The sequence below is a fragment of the Pelodiscus sinensis genome, chromosome 1, assembly GCF_052426305.1.
Source record: "Pelodiscus sinensis isolate ZL-2025 chromosome 1, ASM5242630v1, whole genome shotgun sequence".
NCBI lineage: Eukaryota > Metazoa > Chordata > Testudines > Trionychidae > Pelodiscus > Pelodiscus sinensis.
The window spans coordinates 361,186,383-361,202,679 of record NC_143052.1 but is presented as its reverse complement, the minus strand read 5'-3'; the positions used below and the strand labels follow the sequence as shown (position 1 = coordinate 361,202,679).

The window sequence follows — 16,297 nt, the reverse complement described above, 5'->3', positions numbered from 1 at the left end:
GGGGTGGTGGAACTGAAGGGTAGCAGTTGGGAGGGTCGGCGGATTGGCTTCCTGGCTCTCGACCAGGCCTTCAAACCTGCTGCTTGCCGGCTGGGGGATGAGGTGTGGCATGTTGTTGTTGTTGGCGTTGTGGTCTACGACGCTGGGATCTCTGTTTGCGGAAATCATATTTGGGTTGTTGGCGGAACGGTTCTCTCGGTCGTTGGTAAGGCTGCTATCTGGTCCTTCTAAATGGAGGAGTATACATTCCTAGGGTCCTAAGGGTTGTACGGGAGTCCTTCATAGAATGCAACACCTCATCGGTCTTGGTTGCAAATAGGTTGGTCCGATCGAAGGGTAAATCCTCGACCTTTTGTTGGAGGTCCCTAGGTACGCCGGAGGCTTGTAGCCATGACATTCGGTGGAGCACTATCGCCGAGGCCGTGATTCGAGCCGTGGTGTCTGCCACGTCCATAGCGGACTGCAAAGCTGTGTGGGAAATGGTGAGGCCTTCCTGCATAATACTAAGCAGGGTTGGCCGTTTATGCTCCGGAAGATGTAGGAGGAGGTCCTGGAGCTATGAGTAATTGGCATTATCATAGTTTGCGAGCATAGCAGTGTAATTGGCCGCCCTAAGGAGCAATGTGGACGAAGAATAAACCTTTCGGCCCATAATGTCCACCTTTTTGTGGTCCCTGTCTTGTGGGGTTGTTCTTAGGTTAGGTTGTTTACCCTTATGATGTACAGAATCCACTACTAGGGAGTTAGGGGGTGGGTGGGTGAAAAGAAAGTCCATATCCTTTGGAGCGATGAAGTATTTGCGGTCTGTCCTCTTATTTGTTGGAGGGATGGATGCTGGGGTCTGCCAAATATTGTCAGCTGGGTCCATAATGGCCTCATCCATAGGGATGGTAATTCTGGAAGCAGTTAGAGGTTGAAGCGTGCGAAGGAGTCGATATTGTTTGACCTGCACCTCTTGAAGATCTTTTTCCTGCGCTACGGCAACTCTTTTAAACAACTCTTGAAACTTTTTTGTATCGTCTCCCGACAGTTGGGCATCGGTGGTGACCGCTTCGTCTGGGGAGGAGGAGGAATTGTGTAGCGGAGATCTGGTCTCGCCCTCAGAAAGGGAGTCATGGCTGCCTGAAGGAGCTGGAGAATTCGGCTCTGTGGCCGACGTGGTGGCAGGAGGAGAGGCCGGAGGTGGCCTGGAAGCGGTAGGAGAGGGTTGATGGTGAGACCTCTTTGGATGTGAGTTCCATGGTTGCCATTGGTTGGCATATGGCAGGGGTGGATAGGCATACTGGTGTGGATACTACGGATGCGGAGGGGGAGGGTATGCATATTGAACCGCAGGCATTTGCCAGGATGGAGGTCTGTGAGTCAGGCTAGAATGTTGTGATGAGAACCTGCTTCTGGGTTCGGTGCTGATGTCACTAGCTGAACGAGAAGCGGCCGAGGAATGGTGCGATCTCGCTGAGTGGATAGAGGAACCCGGGGACGGCGGTGCCGAAGAGGTGTGGCTCTGCACCGGGGATCGGTACCGGCTTCGGTTTTGGGAGGGTGCCGAGTGGAGTGGACTCGGTGGAGATGAAGGTGCCGACGTGCATCCCGGCACCGAAGTGCTAGGAGGTGGATTATCGGTGCGGGCCTTTTTCGGTGCCGAGCCCGGTGCCGTTTGGTGGTGCTTCGGTGCCGAGCGCTCTCTAGGCGGTGCCGTCGGTGCCAAGGACGGCTTAGGTGCTGTAGCGGTCGGTGCCGCTGATTTTTGTTTTGGCTCAGAATGAGCTCTCTTGTGCGGTGCCTGCGTCTTAGATCGCGGCGCACCAGAGGTTCCCGGTGTGTCCTCAGTGCTCACCCGCGATGCTGAGGGTGCCGAGGATATAGCTGGAGCTGGAGAGAGTGCGGTTTTTGATACTGCAGAGGAAGAGTGGGTAGGGGCTTGGTCTTTTTCCATACCCTTAGTCGGCTGAGGCGGAGGCGAGTCCTCTGAGGAGGGACGGAGCGACTTCTCATACAAGAGAGTCGTCAGTCTATTGGCTCTGTCACGGCGCGCCCTCGCTGTCAATTTAGAGCAATGCAGGCACTTTTGCATCTGGTGTGCCTCCCCAAGACACTTAATACAGGCGGAATGTCCGTCGGACGCTGGCATGGCATCCCAACATGTCTCGCAACGTTTGAAGCCCGGCGAGCCGGGCATGAAGGGTTGGGGAACAAGCGGCAAGCCGCAATGAGAGAAATTTTTTTTTTTAAGAACTAGTTGGGGGGGGGGGGTTCGAAAACTTGGTTGATGAGGTAACTAGGGGTAAAACGAAGAATTTAACTGTTTTTTTCCCACAGGAATAAGGCAAAGAGAGGGCTCCGTCTACTGCCGAGGACGGTAGAGAAGGAACTGAGGAGCCGCGCGTGCGCAGGCGCCCTTCAGTCCCAACGACACTAGAGGGCGCCACAGCGCCTGCGCGCCGCGGCAAAAACAGCTAGAAAAAGTCTCCGGTCGCCGGCGCGAGGATGCACCAGCACCTAGAGTGGAGCACCCACGGGGACCACTCGAAGGAGAACTGATTGTTCCTTCCTAAGTGGAGTACTTTGCATTTGTTCTTATTAAATTTCATCCTATTTACCTCAGACCATTTCTCCAGATCATTTTGAATTATGACCCTATCTTCCAAAGCTGTTGCATCCCCTCCCAGCTTGGTACCATCTGCAAACTTAATAAGCGTACTCTCTATGCCAATATCTAAATTGTTGATGAAGATATTGAATGGAATTGGTCCCAAAACAGACCCCTATGGAACTCCACTTGTTATGCCTTTCCAGCTGGATTGTGAACCATTAATAACTACTGTCTGAGAATGGTTATCCAGTCAGTTATGCACTCACCTTATAGTAGCCTCATCTAAGTTGTATTTGCCTAGTCTATTGATAAGTAGATCATGCGAGACCGTATCAAATGCCTTAGTAAAGTCTAGAAATGTAGCCGTGTTAGTCTGGGGTAGCTGAAGCAAAATGCAAGACAATGTAGCACTTTAAAGATTAACAAGATGGTTTATTAGGTGATGAGCTTTCGTGGGCCAGACCCACTTCCTCAGATCAAATAGTGGAAGAAAATAGTCACAACCATATATACCAAAGGATACAATTAAAAAAAATGAACACATATGAAAAGGACAAATCACATTTCAGAACAGGAGGGGGATGCAGGGGGGGGGAAGGAAGGAAGGTAAGTGTCTGTGAATTGATGATATTAGAGGTGGGGAGAGTGGGATGTTTGTGAGTTAATGGTATTAGAGGTGATAATTGGGGAAGCTATCTTGATAATGTGTAAGATAGTTCAAGTGTTTGTTCATTCCTTTTGGAGAGTGTCGAATTTTAACATGAATGACAGTTCAGAGGATTCCCTTTCAAGTGCAGATGTAAAAGGTCTTTGTAGCAGAATGCAGGTGGTTAAGTCATTGAGAGAGTGTCCTTTCTGGTTAAAATGGCAAGAAACTGTTTTTTCTTTGTGATCTTGTCTGATATCTGTTTTGTGGGCATTAATCCTTTGGCGAAGTGTCTGAGATGTTTGTCCAATGTACATAGCAGACGGACACTTTCGGCACATGATAGCATAGATTATATTTCTGGATGCACAGGAATATGTGTTCTTGATCTTATAACTCACTTGGTTAAGTCCAATAATGGTATCAGCAGAATGAATATGTGGACAAAGCTGGCAACGGGGTTTGTTGCAAGGGAAGGTACCAGGGTTGGTATTAGTGTGGTATGTCCTGTGGTTGTTGGTAAGAATCATCTTGAGGTTAGGTGGTTGTCTATAGGAGACTATGGGTCTGTCTCCCAGAGCCTCTTGGAGTATGGTATCCTGTTCCAGTATAGGCTGTAGTTTATTGATAATGTGTTGGACAGGTTTAAGTTGAGGGTTGTAGGTGATGACAAGTGGTGTTCTATTGTTGGTTTTCTTGGGTCTGTCTTGAAGTAGATGGTTTCTAGGTATTCGTCTGGCTCTTTCAATTTGCTTTTTTATTTCTCAGGGTGGGTAGTTGAGATCAAGATCTCACCCATTACCAAGATAGCTTCCCCAATTATCACCTCTAATACCATTAACTCACAAACATCCCACTCTCCCCACCTCTAATATCATCAATTCACAGACACTTACCTTCCTTCCTTCCCCCCCCCCCGCATCCCCCTCCTGTTCTGAAATGTGATTTGTCCTTTTCATATGTGTTCATTTTTTTTAATTGTATCCTTTGGTATATATGGTTGTGACTATTTTCTTCCACTATTTGATCTGAGGAAGTGGGTCTGGCCCACGAAAGCTCATCATCTAATAAACCATCTTGTTAGTCTTTAAAGTGCTACATTGTCCTGCATTTTGCTTTAGTAAAGTCTAGGTATACCACATCTACCACTTCTCCTTTAGCCACCAGTCTCATTATCCTATCAAAGAAAGCTATCAGATTGGTTTCACATGATTTGTTCTTTTCAAATCCATGCTGGCTGTTACCTATTGTCTTATTATCTTCCAGGTGTTTGCAGATGAATTCCTTAATTACTTCATCAGACACTGGTGACTTGCAGACATCTCACTTTTCTAAGAAACATTTAATTTGTTCTTTTTTTTATCTTCTACACCTACTCCATTCCCATTAGCATTCACTATAGAATGTTCAAGTAGATGATAGAGGAGGTATCTAAGCCTTTAGCTATCATCTTTGACAAATCATGGAAGACAGGAGAGATTTCAGAAGATTGGAAAAGGACAAATCTAATGCCCATCTATACAGTGGCGGCCCGTCCATGGAGGCGAACTAGGCAGTTGTCTAGGGCGCCAAAGTTAAACGGCGTTCAGGGGTTTGGAGGCGGGGGCGCCGATCATGCGCCGATTGCGCATTTCACCTACGGCGCCAGTTGCTGGCAGCTTGTCTAGGGCCGCTCCTGCATCTATACAAAGGGAAATAAGAACAACCCAGGAAACTACAGACCCGTCAGTTTAACTTCTGTGCCAGGGAAGAGAATGGAGCAAGTTTGGTACTAGATGGTTCTGGAGTCTCCCTGTTCAGAACCCTAACTGGGGTTACAGCAAGGGGCACTTTGGATACTTGCTCTTTTTTTTTTTTTTTGAGGGAGAGTCACCTTTACCCGAGGAGTGAGACCTCTTTCTAGCTTGATCAGAGGAAGATCCTGTTAAAGTAGAGCTGGCCACCGGGACTCTTTTGGACATGGCCAGAAGTAACAGCTTGTGCGGGGGAGAGGAGTGCTCTGGGTCTGAAGCCGGTCTCACCATTTTCTCTAATGAAAGGAGTTTTAATTGAAGCTCCCATGCCTTCCATGTGCAAGCTGTTAGCTGTCTGCAATTCTGGTGCTGTGTGGTACTGTGTGCCTGGCTGAGGCAATGCACACACTGGGAATGACCATCTGAGACAGTGGTAGAAAGCCTGCAGGAGAGGCAGCGTTTGAATCCCGGGGAACCAGGCATCCCAGGGAGAGTAGAGCTGTTAGGCCAAAAACAATGGTAGTCTAACAGAGAAAGTCATTCTTCTACTTCATTTTTGGGGTTTTTTTTACAAAAAGAAAACCCTCAACTCTAAACTATCAAAAAACTGTAACACTGACTATTAACAGGGAAAGCATTCAAACTACAAGATGAGTTAGGAGAGAAACTGTGGTTCCAACTGACGCCTACGGTGATAGAGCAGGAAGTGAGAGGATGGTTGCCATGCCTGAATCACCTGCGTGGCCCACCGGAGAGCACTGCTACTGTAAACCTCGGACCAGGCACGCAGCGGTGCCCCAAACACCTGAGGTGGAGCACCCACAGGAACACTCCTCGAAGAAGAACTGGGGTGAGAAATTACAATTGTAATAATTTCTCTTACCATATGAGGCTTAGCTGGCATATTTTATTTTATCAGAGTTTAGTCACATACTTTAATCTGCCTGTCATCACCTGCAACCATTTAAATCCTTGTTTTTATACTTAATACAATCTCCTTGGTTTAGGCTTAAACCCAGTGTCAGAGGAAGTTACTCACCTTGGTGCAATGATGATTGTTCTTCGAGATGTGTATCCCCGATAGTACTCTACTGTAGGTGTTGGGCTTGTCCTGGTGCCACAAATCGGAGATTCGTCAGCAGAGGTCTGCTGGACCACGCATGCGTGTCAGGGCGCCTCGTGCCATTCACGCTGTTTCTCAGAGTGTGCGGTCCGAGACCTACCAGTTCATCCTAATTACCAAGTATCTGGAAAACATAAAGGAGAAACTCCGAAGCAGGAAGGAGGGCGGGTAGTAGAGCACCCACAGGTACACACATCTCGAAGAATAGTCATTACTGCACCAAGGCGAGTAACTTCCTCTTCTTTGAGTGATGTCCCTGTGGGTGCTTCACTATAAGTAACTACATAGCAGTGCCCAGAGAGTAATGAAGGCGGCTTCAAAGTTAAGGTTTTACCGCTGTTGATAGCACTGCGAAGGCAACTGCTGAGTCACTAATGAAGTTGTTAGGAATAGCATAATGCTTTGCAAAGATGTAGTTAGAGGACCTCGTGGCTGCTCGACAGATGTCCCATAGAGAAATTCCCTTGAGAAAAGCTGTAGATGCTGCTACTGCTCTGGTAGAATGGGCTCTTGGTACGTCTGGTAAAGGTTTGGTTTGTAACAAATAGCTACACACTGTGCACTGAACAGTGAGTTTGGAAATGCACTGTGCAGAGACTTGCCTTTAGAACGATCAGCTATCGAGATCAAAAGTTGTTGAGATTTCCAAAACAGTCGTGTCCTATCAATGTAGAAGGCCGGTACCCTGCGCACATTCTAGTGTGTGAAGTCTGGCATCCTTTTGGGAGCAGTGTGGGTTGGGGTAGAAAGAAGAAGTTACTCACCTTCGTGCAGTAACGATGGTTCTTCGAGATGGGTCCCTGTGAGTGCTCCAGTCATGGTGTCGGGCTCATCCCGGCACCACAGCTCAGAGACTTTACATAGCTGTATTCAGCCGGGTCACACATGTGTGGTGTGCAGCACATGACATTTACGCTCTTTGATCTTCATGCGCACCTGGCTTACCTGTCAGTTCCTCTCACCATTTGGCATCTGTAAGGACACAAAAAGAAACAACTCCAGAATGGGGAGGAAGGGTGGGATGTGGAGCACCCACAGGGATCCATCTGGAAGAACTATCGTTACTGCACGAAGGTGAGTAACAACTTATTCATTGAGTGGTCCCTGTGGGTGCTTCGTAGCAGTACTCGCATTGCATTCCTGGAGTTCAGGCTTGTCAATGACTGAAAGTACTGCTGAGGTCACCAGGGACTCGGGCATCCACCGCCGCACTACTGCGTAGTGGTTCATAAAGGTCAAGCTTGAGGACCATGTGGCTGCCCTGCAGATTTCCGGCAGTGAGTCTCCTCTGACAAATGCCATGATGTTGCCACTGCCCTGGTGGAGTGTGCCCTAGGTAGAATCCGAAGGGGCTTTTTGCTGATTGAGTGACACAAGGTGATGCAAGAGACTATGATGTTGGACAGACACTGAGAAGAAAATGGACTGCACTTGGAATGGTCCACTATGGATACTATTAGGTGGTCGGTCTTGCGCCAGGTCTGTGTTCTGTCTATATAGAATGCTATAGCTCGATGTACATCAAGGGTATGGAGCAGCGAGTCTCGAGTAGAGGCATGCGGCTTCGGGTAAAAGACAGGTAAATTGATGGGTTCATTGACATGAAATTGTGTCGCGACTTTAGGGATAAAGGCTGGATGGGTACGCAGTGTGACTGAGTCCTTGTTGAAAACTATGAAAGGTGGCGTTGCCATTAATGCCACCAATTCACTAACCCTACAATTCACTAACACTAACCCTATTGGTGGATATAATTGCCAATAAGAATACCACTTTCATGTTGAGCATAGATAATGACGTGATGACTAGTGGCTCAAAGGGTGGGTACATTAACACGTCGAGGACCAAATCCAAGCTCCAAGTTGGAGGCACGGGTCTTCGCGGGGGCTTTAGATTTGTTATTCCCTTAAGCAACCTCTTGGTCATGGGACGAGCAAATGACCTTCAGTGGTGGCATAGAAGGTGGTGGAAATATTATCACATCCCTACACTGTAGGTGAGCAGCTATTACTGCCACGGTTTTTGAAAACACCCTGAGAGCCGATGCGAGTCTAAATGGTCGCACTCGGTATTGGAAATGATCATTTCTGATGGTGAAATGGAGAAAACGTCTGTGAGCTGGATGTATCGCTATGTGAAAATATGTCTTGCAAGTCGAGGACTGCAAACTAATCGTCCTTCTCTGGTGACGGTATTATTTTGGAAAGGGTCACCATCTTGAACCTTTGGCAGCAGAGGTATTTGTTCAGCTTCCTGAGGTCGAGGATAGGCCTCCATCCTCCAGTCTTTTCCTTCAACAGGGTCTCGTGAGCAGGGTGCCTGAAGAAGGATGGGGTTGGTGGATTTGTGGGTGGTGAAGGGGATGGTGAGCCCAGATACCACAAGTTGTAATACCCAGTGGTTTGATGTAATCACTGCTCACTGATCTTGAAAAGGTCAAAGTCGATGGTGGAAGAAAAGGTGAGTGACTTGTTGATCCGTCACCGTAAGGACCTGTTGCATGCCCTTGACCGAACCATCAAACTTGCTGCTTGGAGTTTTGTTGATTGCCCATATGGGATGGTTGAGGCCATCTATATTGCAGGTCTATGGGCCGCTGCTGCTGCTGTTGTCTTTGATGGGGTAATCGTACCTCCCCTGGTATGGGTAGTATCTCTTGAGTCGAAAGGGGTGTGTGTACATCCCCAGGGTGCGGAACTTAAAAAACTTTTCCGGCGTGGAGGACCTCATCCGTCTTTTCTGCGAACAACTTGTTTTTGTCAAAAGGGAGATTTTCCACTTTCATGTGAAGCTCCTTTGGAACTGCTGCGGAAGTAAGCCAAGAAGAATGCCTCATTGCTATCGCAGTTGTAGTCATGTGGGCTGCTGTGTCTGCCACAACCAGCGAGATCTGCAAACTCGCTCGTGCCACCACAAAACCCTCTTGCACAAAAGACTTTAAGAGGGGACGCTTGCTTTCTGGCAGGTATTGAAGAAGCTGTGCTATCTTTTCAGAATTGTCAAAGTTGTGATTTGATTACAAGGCAGCATAATTAGAAATACATAGGAGCAGGGTTGCCAAGGAGTATACTTTCTTGCCGAATATGTCTAGCTTTTTGACATCTGGTGTTGTCTTATACTGCAGTGTTTTGGCCTGCTGCTGTGCTGCGTCTACCACCAGTGAATTCGGCTGTGGGTGGTTAAAGAGGAATTCTAGATTCTTGGAAAGGACAAAATATTTCTTGTCCGCTCTCCCGCAGGTTGATGGCACCAAAGCTGGTGTCTGCCAGATGATGTCTGCCGCTTCCATAATAGCTTCAACAATAGGGATGCAACTTTCGCGCTCTGCCTTCGGTGCAAATTTTTCAGCAGTCAATGCTGTTTCGTTTGCACTTCTGTTAGCTGGATTTCCTGGGACTGAGCCGCACGCTTGAAGAGGTCCTGGAACTGTTTAAAATCGTCCGGTGGAGACGTGTCCGCTGGGAAAACTGCCTCACCGGTGCAGAGGATGAGCAGCCAGGAATTGGATTTTCAGTCTGTTGGTCCTCCGCTTCCAACAATTGTCCGTCTTCCAGGTCCAACTTTTGTGTTGTGACGCCTGGGCTGAGCATTGGAGAAGTCAGGTGACGACTATGGTGTTGCTGTGGCGGAGACTGCCCTGCTGTCAGTGAGTTGTCGCGTGAGGGTTGTTGGTGCTGTCATGTTCTCAGATTCTAAAGAGCTCTGCCGCACCCATGTGCCCCAAAGGTCTATAAAAAGGGGGCCATGTGAGATGTATATGCTATTCATGTACTTCTATGATATTTGTAGGTGGAGTTATAAACATGGACTCTGTAGGGAGGCTGGAAAATTCTCTGTCTGAGGCAGAGCAATGGGCAAGGAATGTTCAGCCCATGGCTATGCTAATTAGTGAGGCTCCAGTGACAACAGATCTCTAAGTGCCACAGACACACCTGGGGAATGTCTTGATATCTGCAAGCCAGCCAGGATAATGTTTGTTGACTTGGGACACAGGGATAGGTCAATGGACCATGTGACCTGCAGTGACCTGTTCTGGCCAGGAAGATGCCAAGAGAAGTACATAAGTGCCATGTGGCACCCTCCATCTTGGTCTTCAGTATTGCTTCTGATCTCAGATGCAGCCTTGCAGGGAACAATGAGCCGGAAAGAACCATGGACCCATCCTGACATAAGATGAACACCAGAGACTTTTAAGATAGCAGTTTATAACATCTCTGCTAAGAGCCTGCTTCGAGAACTGGGAGATTCAATGCATGTAATGTATTATTCTTCAACAACCTTACGCTCACGCTTTTCTTTCTTTTAGTAATAAACCTTTAGATTTTAGATTCTAAAGGATTGGCTCAGTGTGATCTTGTGGGTAAGATTCAGAGTATAAATTGACCTGGGATCTGTGGCTGGTTTCTTGGGACTGGAAGAACCCATTTGGGGTAGGTAAGATTGGGTTCTATAACCCATCACCTGTGTGTTAGGCCCAGGGCTGACTGGGACACAGGAAGAGCTGGGGTGCCAGAGGGATTTTGTTCGTGAGGCTTCTGGCTGGCCAGGTAGGCAGCTGAAGCACTCTGACTGGTTTGTGGCCTATTTGGGAAGGGCCTCCAATCAGGCGTTGTAAAGAGCCCTGAGTTTGAGCAATTCACCCTGAGCGGACGCCCTCAGCTGTGCGCAGACCCGGCCCGATCCGTCACAGATGCACACGGTGATGGGAGTGTGAACAAGACGAGTACGGAGAACCATGGCAATGATCATAATATCAATCCGATGGGTGAGGTGACGAACACCTGGATGATCTACAACTGGTATGTCACCTCTTGTAGCTGGCAAATGGAGAATAGTGATAGCGTGGTGACCGTCTGTATGGTGGAGAGTAGGATTGGTGCCTGTAGTAGACACTGTAGCGTGGGTGTCCATGTGGGGAATAGTGTCTGTGATAGAACTTCTGTCTTGGGCTGTGGTGCCGGTAGGCACGGCGCAGAGGTGACACATACATTGGGGGAGAAGGGGAAGGACTTGGTGAAAATCTTGGAGAAGGGAAGTGGGGAGTCCCCTGTCTCTGCATTTTAGCAGATGCCTTCTCCAGAGGCTCTGCTCGTATCAATGCCGGCTCCAGCTCCTGCTCTAGTGTCGGTGTTTGAGTAAGTTGCGGAACCGCTGTATTTGCCGGTGCCGGGGCTGTTTGTAATGTGGGAGTACCACATGGCACTGGCAATGGAGCTTGCTGTGTTGACAGTGCTGGAAGAGTTCCCTCTGGTCTTGCTGCTGTCCGTGTGGGTAGCTGCTGCTTTGGTGCCGCTTGCAGAACTTAACAGAGTGGTGCTTGTAGTGCGGGAGCCGCTTGTCGGCACCACGGCTGCTTTTGGCGCCAAAGAGGCTCTTTTGGATGCCGCAGCCTTCTTCAGTTTTGTCCCCGACCCAGGTACTGAGGGTTGCGGGACAGAGCCAGAGGACCCTGGCTTATCTCCCGACGTCCTCTTAGGCAGGAGCGATCTGGCAGGGGAGATCTTTTATCTGCCAGCAGTTCAGGGGAAGAGACCCTTCTCTTCTGGGTCCCCCCAAGTTGTCCAGCATTCACAGTATCAGGGTCCAGCACCTTGTCCAGAAGGAGCATCTTGAGGTGCATTTACCTGTCTCAATGAGTGCGGGCTGTCATTTTTGAGCAGTGCCTGCATTTTTGGGGAATGTGGTTGTCCCCTAAACAGCATATACACTCTGGGTATGTCTACACTACCACCCTAGTTCGAACTAGGGTGGTAATGTAGGCAACCGGAGTTGCAAATGAAGCCAGGGATTTGAATTTCCCGGGCTTCATTTGCATCTTGCCGGGCGCCGCCATTTTTAAATGTCCGCTAGTGCGGACTCCGTGCCGCGCGGCTACACGTGGCACGGACTAGGTAGTTCGGACTAGGCTTCCTCTTCCGAACTACCGTTACTCCTCGTGGAATGAGGAGTAACCATAGTTCGGAATAGGAAGCCTAATCCGAACTACCTAGTCCGTGCCACGTGTAGCCGCGCGGCACGGAGTCCGCACTAGCGGACATTTAAAAATGGCGGCGCCCGGCAAGATGCAAATGAAGCCCGGGAAATTCAAATCCCTGGCTTCATTTGCAACTCCGGTTGCCTACATTACCACCCTAGTTTGAACTAGGGTGGTAGTGTAGACATACCCTTTGAATGCCCATCCGAAACTGGCATGAGCTCACCGCATAGGGCACACTTCTTAAAGCCTGGAGATCCAGCCATGACTGGCTTAAAGTTTTTCTGTTAAATTCCATGAGCTTCAAGAACGTGCTAACAAATCTCTTTTCTTCTTTTTTTTTTTTGTAGATAAGAGAACAGTGAACAAAAGGGATAGCTATTTACAATTAACTAATTATAGATCCCCTGAGGGGAAGGAGAATTGCTGAAGGGATGAGAGAATAGAAGCTCCGTCTGTGGCCAGGGATGGTTGAGAGGAACTGACAGGTAAGCTGGGTGCGTGCGAAGTTCAAAAAGCACGAATGTTGCATGCTGCACACTGTGCACGCGTGACCCAGCTGAATACAGCTATGCAAAGCCTCCAAGCTGCGGTGCCAGGATGAGCCCGACACCATGCGTGGAGCACCCACTGGGACCGCTCAAAGAAGTTGGTAGGATGTTAGTCGGAGTTTATTTTTGGCACAAACGATTGTTGGGGTCAGAGTATAACCCCTTGGCTTGTAAATATTGTGTAAGAAGGTGTGGCAGAGAGGGCGGCGAGCTCCCCCACCTGTCGTGCAGATGTTATAGCTAACAAAAAACCAATCTTGGTGATTAATAGCGACAGAGGACAGGTCACGAAGGGAGGTTGCGTTAGGGCATCCAAGACAAGTCCTAAGTTCCATGGGTGAGGCAGATCTCTGCGTGGTGGGTAAAGGTTTGCCACCCCTTTCATGATCCTCCTGGACAATGGGTGAGCGAATATAGAATACCCGTCTATTGGCAGTCAGAAGGCGGTGAGCGCAGCAAGTTGAACCTTGAGAGAAGACAGCACTAGACCAGAATGCTTTAAATGCAGGATATAATCAAGAATGCGATGGATGGGGGCCAAGGTCGGATCCAGACTATTGTGTGTGCACCAGGAACAAAACCTGCACCATTTGTGCAGGTAAGTAGTCTGAGTGGTGGACCTTCTGCTTTGGATCAGGGCATGTTTCACCTGCTGGGAACAGAGCATTTCTGAGACTCAGAACCAACTAAGAACCACACTGTGAGGTGAAGGTGGTCGGGTTGAGGGTGCACTAGCGTTCCTGGATGCTGGGTCAACAGGTTGTGGTGTCTGGGTAGGCGACATGCAAAGAAGGTAGGGCAGCAATGTCAGACACAGCCAAAAGGGGGTTCTGAGGGTTACCATTGTGTTGTCCCTGGAGATCTTTTCTACGACTCTCGGTATCATGAGAGTCAGGGGAAAGGCATACAACAGGTGTGTGCCCCAGTCAAGGAGGAATGCATCCCCCAGGGACACTGGACCAATGCCCGCTCTGGAACAGTAATAGTGGCACTTCGCATTCTGGTGTGTGGCAAATAGGTCTGTAGCTGGGAACCCCCAGAGGGAGAAGACTCTGTGTAGCACCTGGGAATATAGTTTCCATTTGTGGTTCGTAACAAAATATCTGCTGAGCATTTTGGCAGTGATGTTGTCCTTGCCAGGTAGGTATGATGCTAAAATTGTGATGGCGTGGTGGATACACCTGTTCCATAGGTGTATTGCCTCTGCACAGAGGGAACGCGACCAAGCCCCTCCCTGATTATTTATGTAGAAAACCGTGTTCATGTTGTCAGTAAGCACCCTGATAGCGCGACCTCAGGTAAAGGTGAGAAAGAGCTTGCATGCATTGAAAACCGCTCTCAATTCTAGGAGATTGATATGGAGGGAGGCTTCTTGTATCGCCCACCAGCTCTGAACGTGATGACTGTTGAGATGTGCTCCCCAGCTCATCAAGGATGCGGCGGTGGTAATTTGTATTGTGGGTTGGGGTCAATGGAAGGGTACACCTGCTAACATGTTGGCAGGGACAGTCCGCCAACTCAAAGAGTTTACCACTCTTGTTGGTATAGCGCAGGGGTGGCCAACCCATTAGAGACAAAGAGCCAAAATAGTGGTGGATAGAGTGTGAAGAGCCACATACCGGGGGAGAAAGTTGTTAAGCAAAAAAAAAAAAAAGCCACACCAGGGGAAAACAGATGCCGGTACACCATGCCAGGGCATACGGTCACAAAAAAAGAGGAAGGAGTAAGAGGGGCAAGCTCTGGAGCTCTGGGAGGAATTTGGGGGCAGGAGGAAGTAGAGAAGAGGATGCTGGCTCAGAGAGGGGGCTCCAGGCTGGAGAGTGTTGGGGTGCTGAGCAAGCCACAGGCTTGTGGCTGTGAGGCTGCAGGAGTTTGGGCTGGGATGCATGAGGGGCTCAGGGTAGGGAGGCTGGGAGTATGATGGGCTCAGGACACAGATTTGCAGTGTGTGGATGGTGCAGGAGTGTTGTGGCAAAAGACTGGGGATGTGTAGGGGATGTGTGGGTGCAGGAGTTTGGGGATGTGAGAGGCTCAGGACAGGGGGTTCCAGTGTACGATGGGCTCAGGTTTTGGGTCTGGGGGGTACAGGAGTGTTCTGATGCTGCGGCCTGATGGGGGTTGGCTCCAGTTGGGAGCTTGTTGGCCAGGCTTAATTTTTAAATAAAATATTATGTCAAACACAACATGTTTCAGCGTTGTATTTATTTATGGGAGGGGCGGGGAACCTGTTTTGAGTCAGGGGTCACTGACCCACAGAAAAGTCAGTCAGGCCCACACAAGTGAGATACAAAAACACAACCCCTCCAAACCCCACTAATGTGGCCCCAGCTGTGCTGGTGGGGCCAAGGGACAGGGTGCCAATGGGTGCTGGGGCAGGGAACAGGCCACTTTTCCGGAATCAGCCGCTTTTCCGGAATAAGTGGCCCAGTGTAGACACAGCCGAGGTGTTTGGGTAACATACCTGTCAGGAGGGATATGACTGAGTCCTTGAAAGACTGGCAGAAAGTGTCTCATACTGATGGAGGATTAAGAAAGACAATGCGAATCCCAAGGACTGAACACTGACATCTAACAGACAACTCTGGCAGGGAGAATATGGTAATTGAGCAGGTGTCTTGCAGGAAGAGAACAGGCCAAGAGACAAAAGGCTAAGATAAGAGCTGGCCTTTTAAGATACACAGCACTCCTCTGAGACTGACAAAGACAGGGAAGAGAAAAGAGTCAAAATGGATTGTATAGCAGCTTGGTTGCCTGGAACCGTGAGGTTGCACCGTCTGAAATATGTCTTCACCCTGGCTTCTCCATAATAACCTGAGGACTTGTAGTGTAAGGATAAAGCCTTTGTCTGCAATCAAATTAAAGGAGCAGCAGCCATTAGCTCTAAAGCAGGGAGTCACATGCTCATATTCTGTCTAAATTACATTAAAATAGTTTCATACTTGCCTGTGAAGGAGACTCTGTCTTTATTTATGAGAGGGGCGGGGAACCTGTTTTGAGTCAGGGGTCACTGACCCACAGAAAAGTCAGTTGGGGCCACACAAATGAGATGGAAAAAACAACCCCTCCAAAAAAACCAAGCCTCATTAATGTGGTCCCAACTGTGCTGGTGGGGGCAGGAGATGGAGCGCAGGGGCAAGGTGCTGGTGGGTGGGGGGTAGGTGGGAGGGTGCTGGGGCAGGTGGCAGAGGATAAAGTGCTGGTGGGGGGGGTCTGGCCAAGGGGAGAAGAAAGGGACAACTCAGCTGGTATCTGGGGATCCTGGGTCTAAGGAAGCACACGGGCTGCTCTTCCCCTCTCCTCTCCTCCCCTCCCTTCCCCTCCCATAAACAGCTGGCACGCTTCCTGAAACACCAGGTCTGTCGCTGGGCTGTGGACTTCCTCCTCCCTGCTGCCTGCCTGTGCAGGGTGTGTGTGCACGTAGGAGTCTCGGGACTGCAGGCCAGCTCCAATTTCTCAGGAAGCGCGTGCTCTTCCTCTGCTCCCCACGACAGTCACGTGCTTCCTGAGAAGTTGGAGCTGGCATGCAGTCCCAGAATTCCTACTCTCCCTCCCCCCGCTCTATCCCAATCTGCATCCCCTCCCCTCCCCCAGAGCCAGCTGCCTCCCTGCTCTAACTGAATCCCCCTCCCTTCCCCTTCCCCAGAGCCAGGCACTCCCCCACCCCCACTCTAACCCTA

General features: G+C 49.3%; 2 protein-coding genes across 2 annotated transcripts in view; both read right to left on the bottom strand.

Annotated features, from left to right (window-relative positions):
- Positions 1-16,297, bottom strand: part of DNHD1 (dynein heavy chain domain 1) — a 274,296-nt gene that overhangs the window by 83,466 nt on the left and 174,533 nt on the right. The gene's annotated exons all lie outside the window — the stretch shown is intronic.
- Positions 208-7,325, bottom strand: LOC149526166 (uncharacterized). The gene is made up of 4 exons (XM_089777622.1): positions 7,223-7,325; positions 7,058-7,067; positions 578-1,187; positions 208-544 (listed from the first exon to the last, which is right to left on the bottom strand). Exons 1-4 carry the CDS (start codon positions 7,323-7,325, stop codon positions 215-217), a joined length of 1,053 nt encoding a protein of 350 aa, XP_089633748.1. The 3' UTR covers positions 208-214.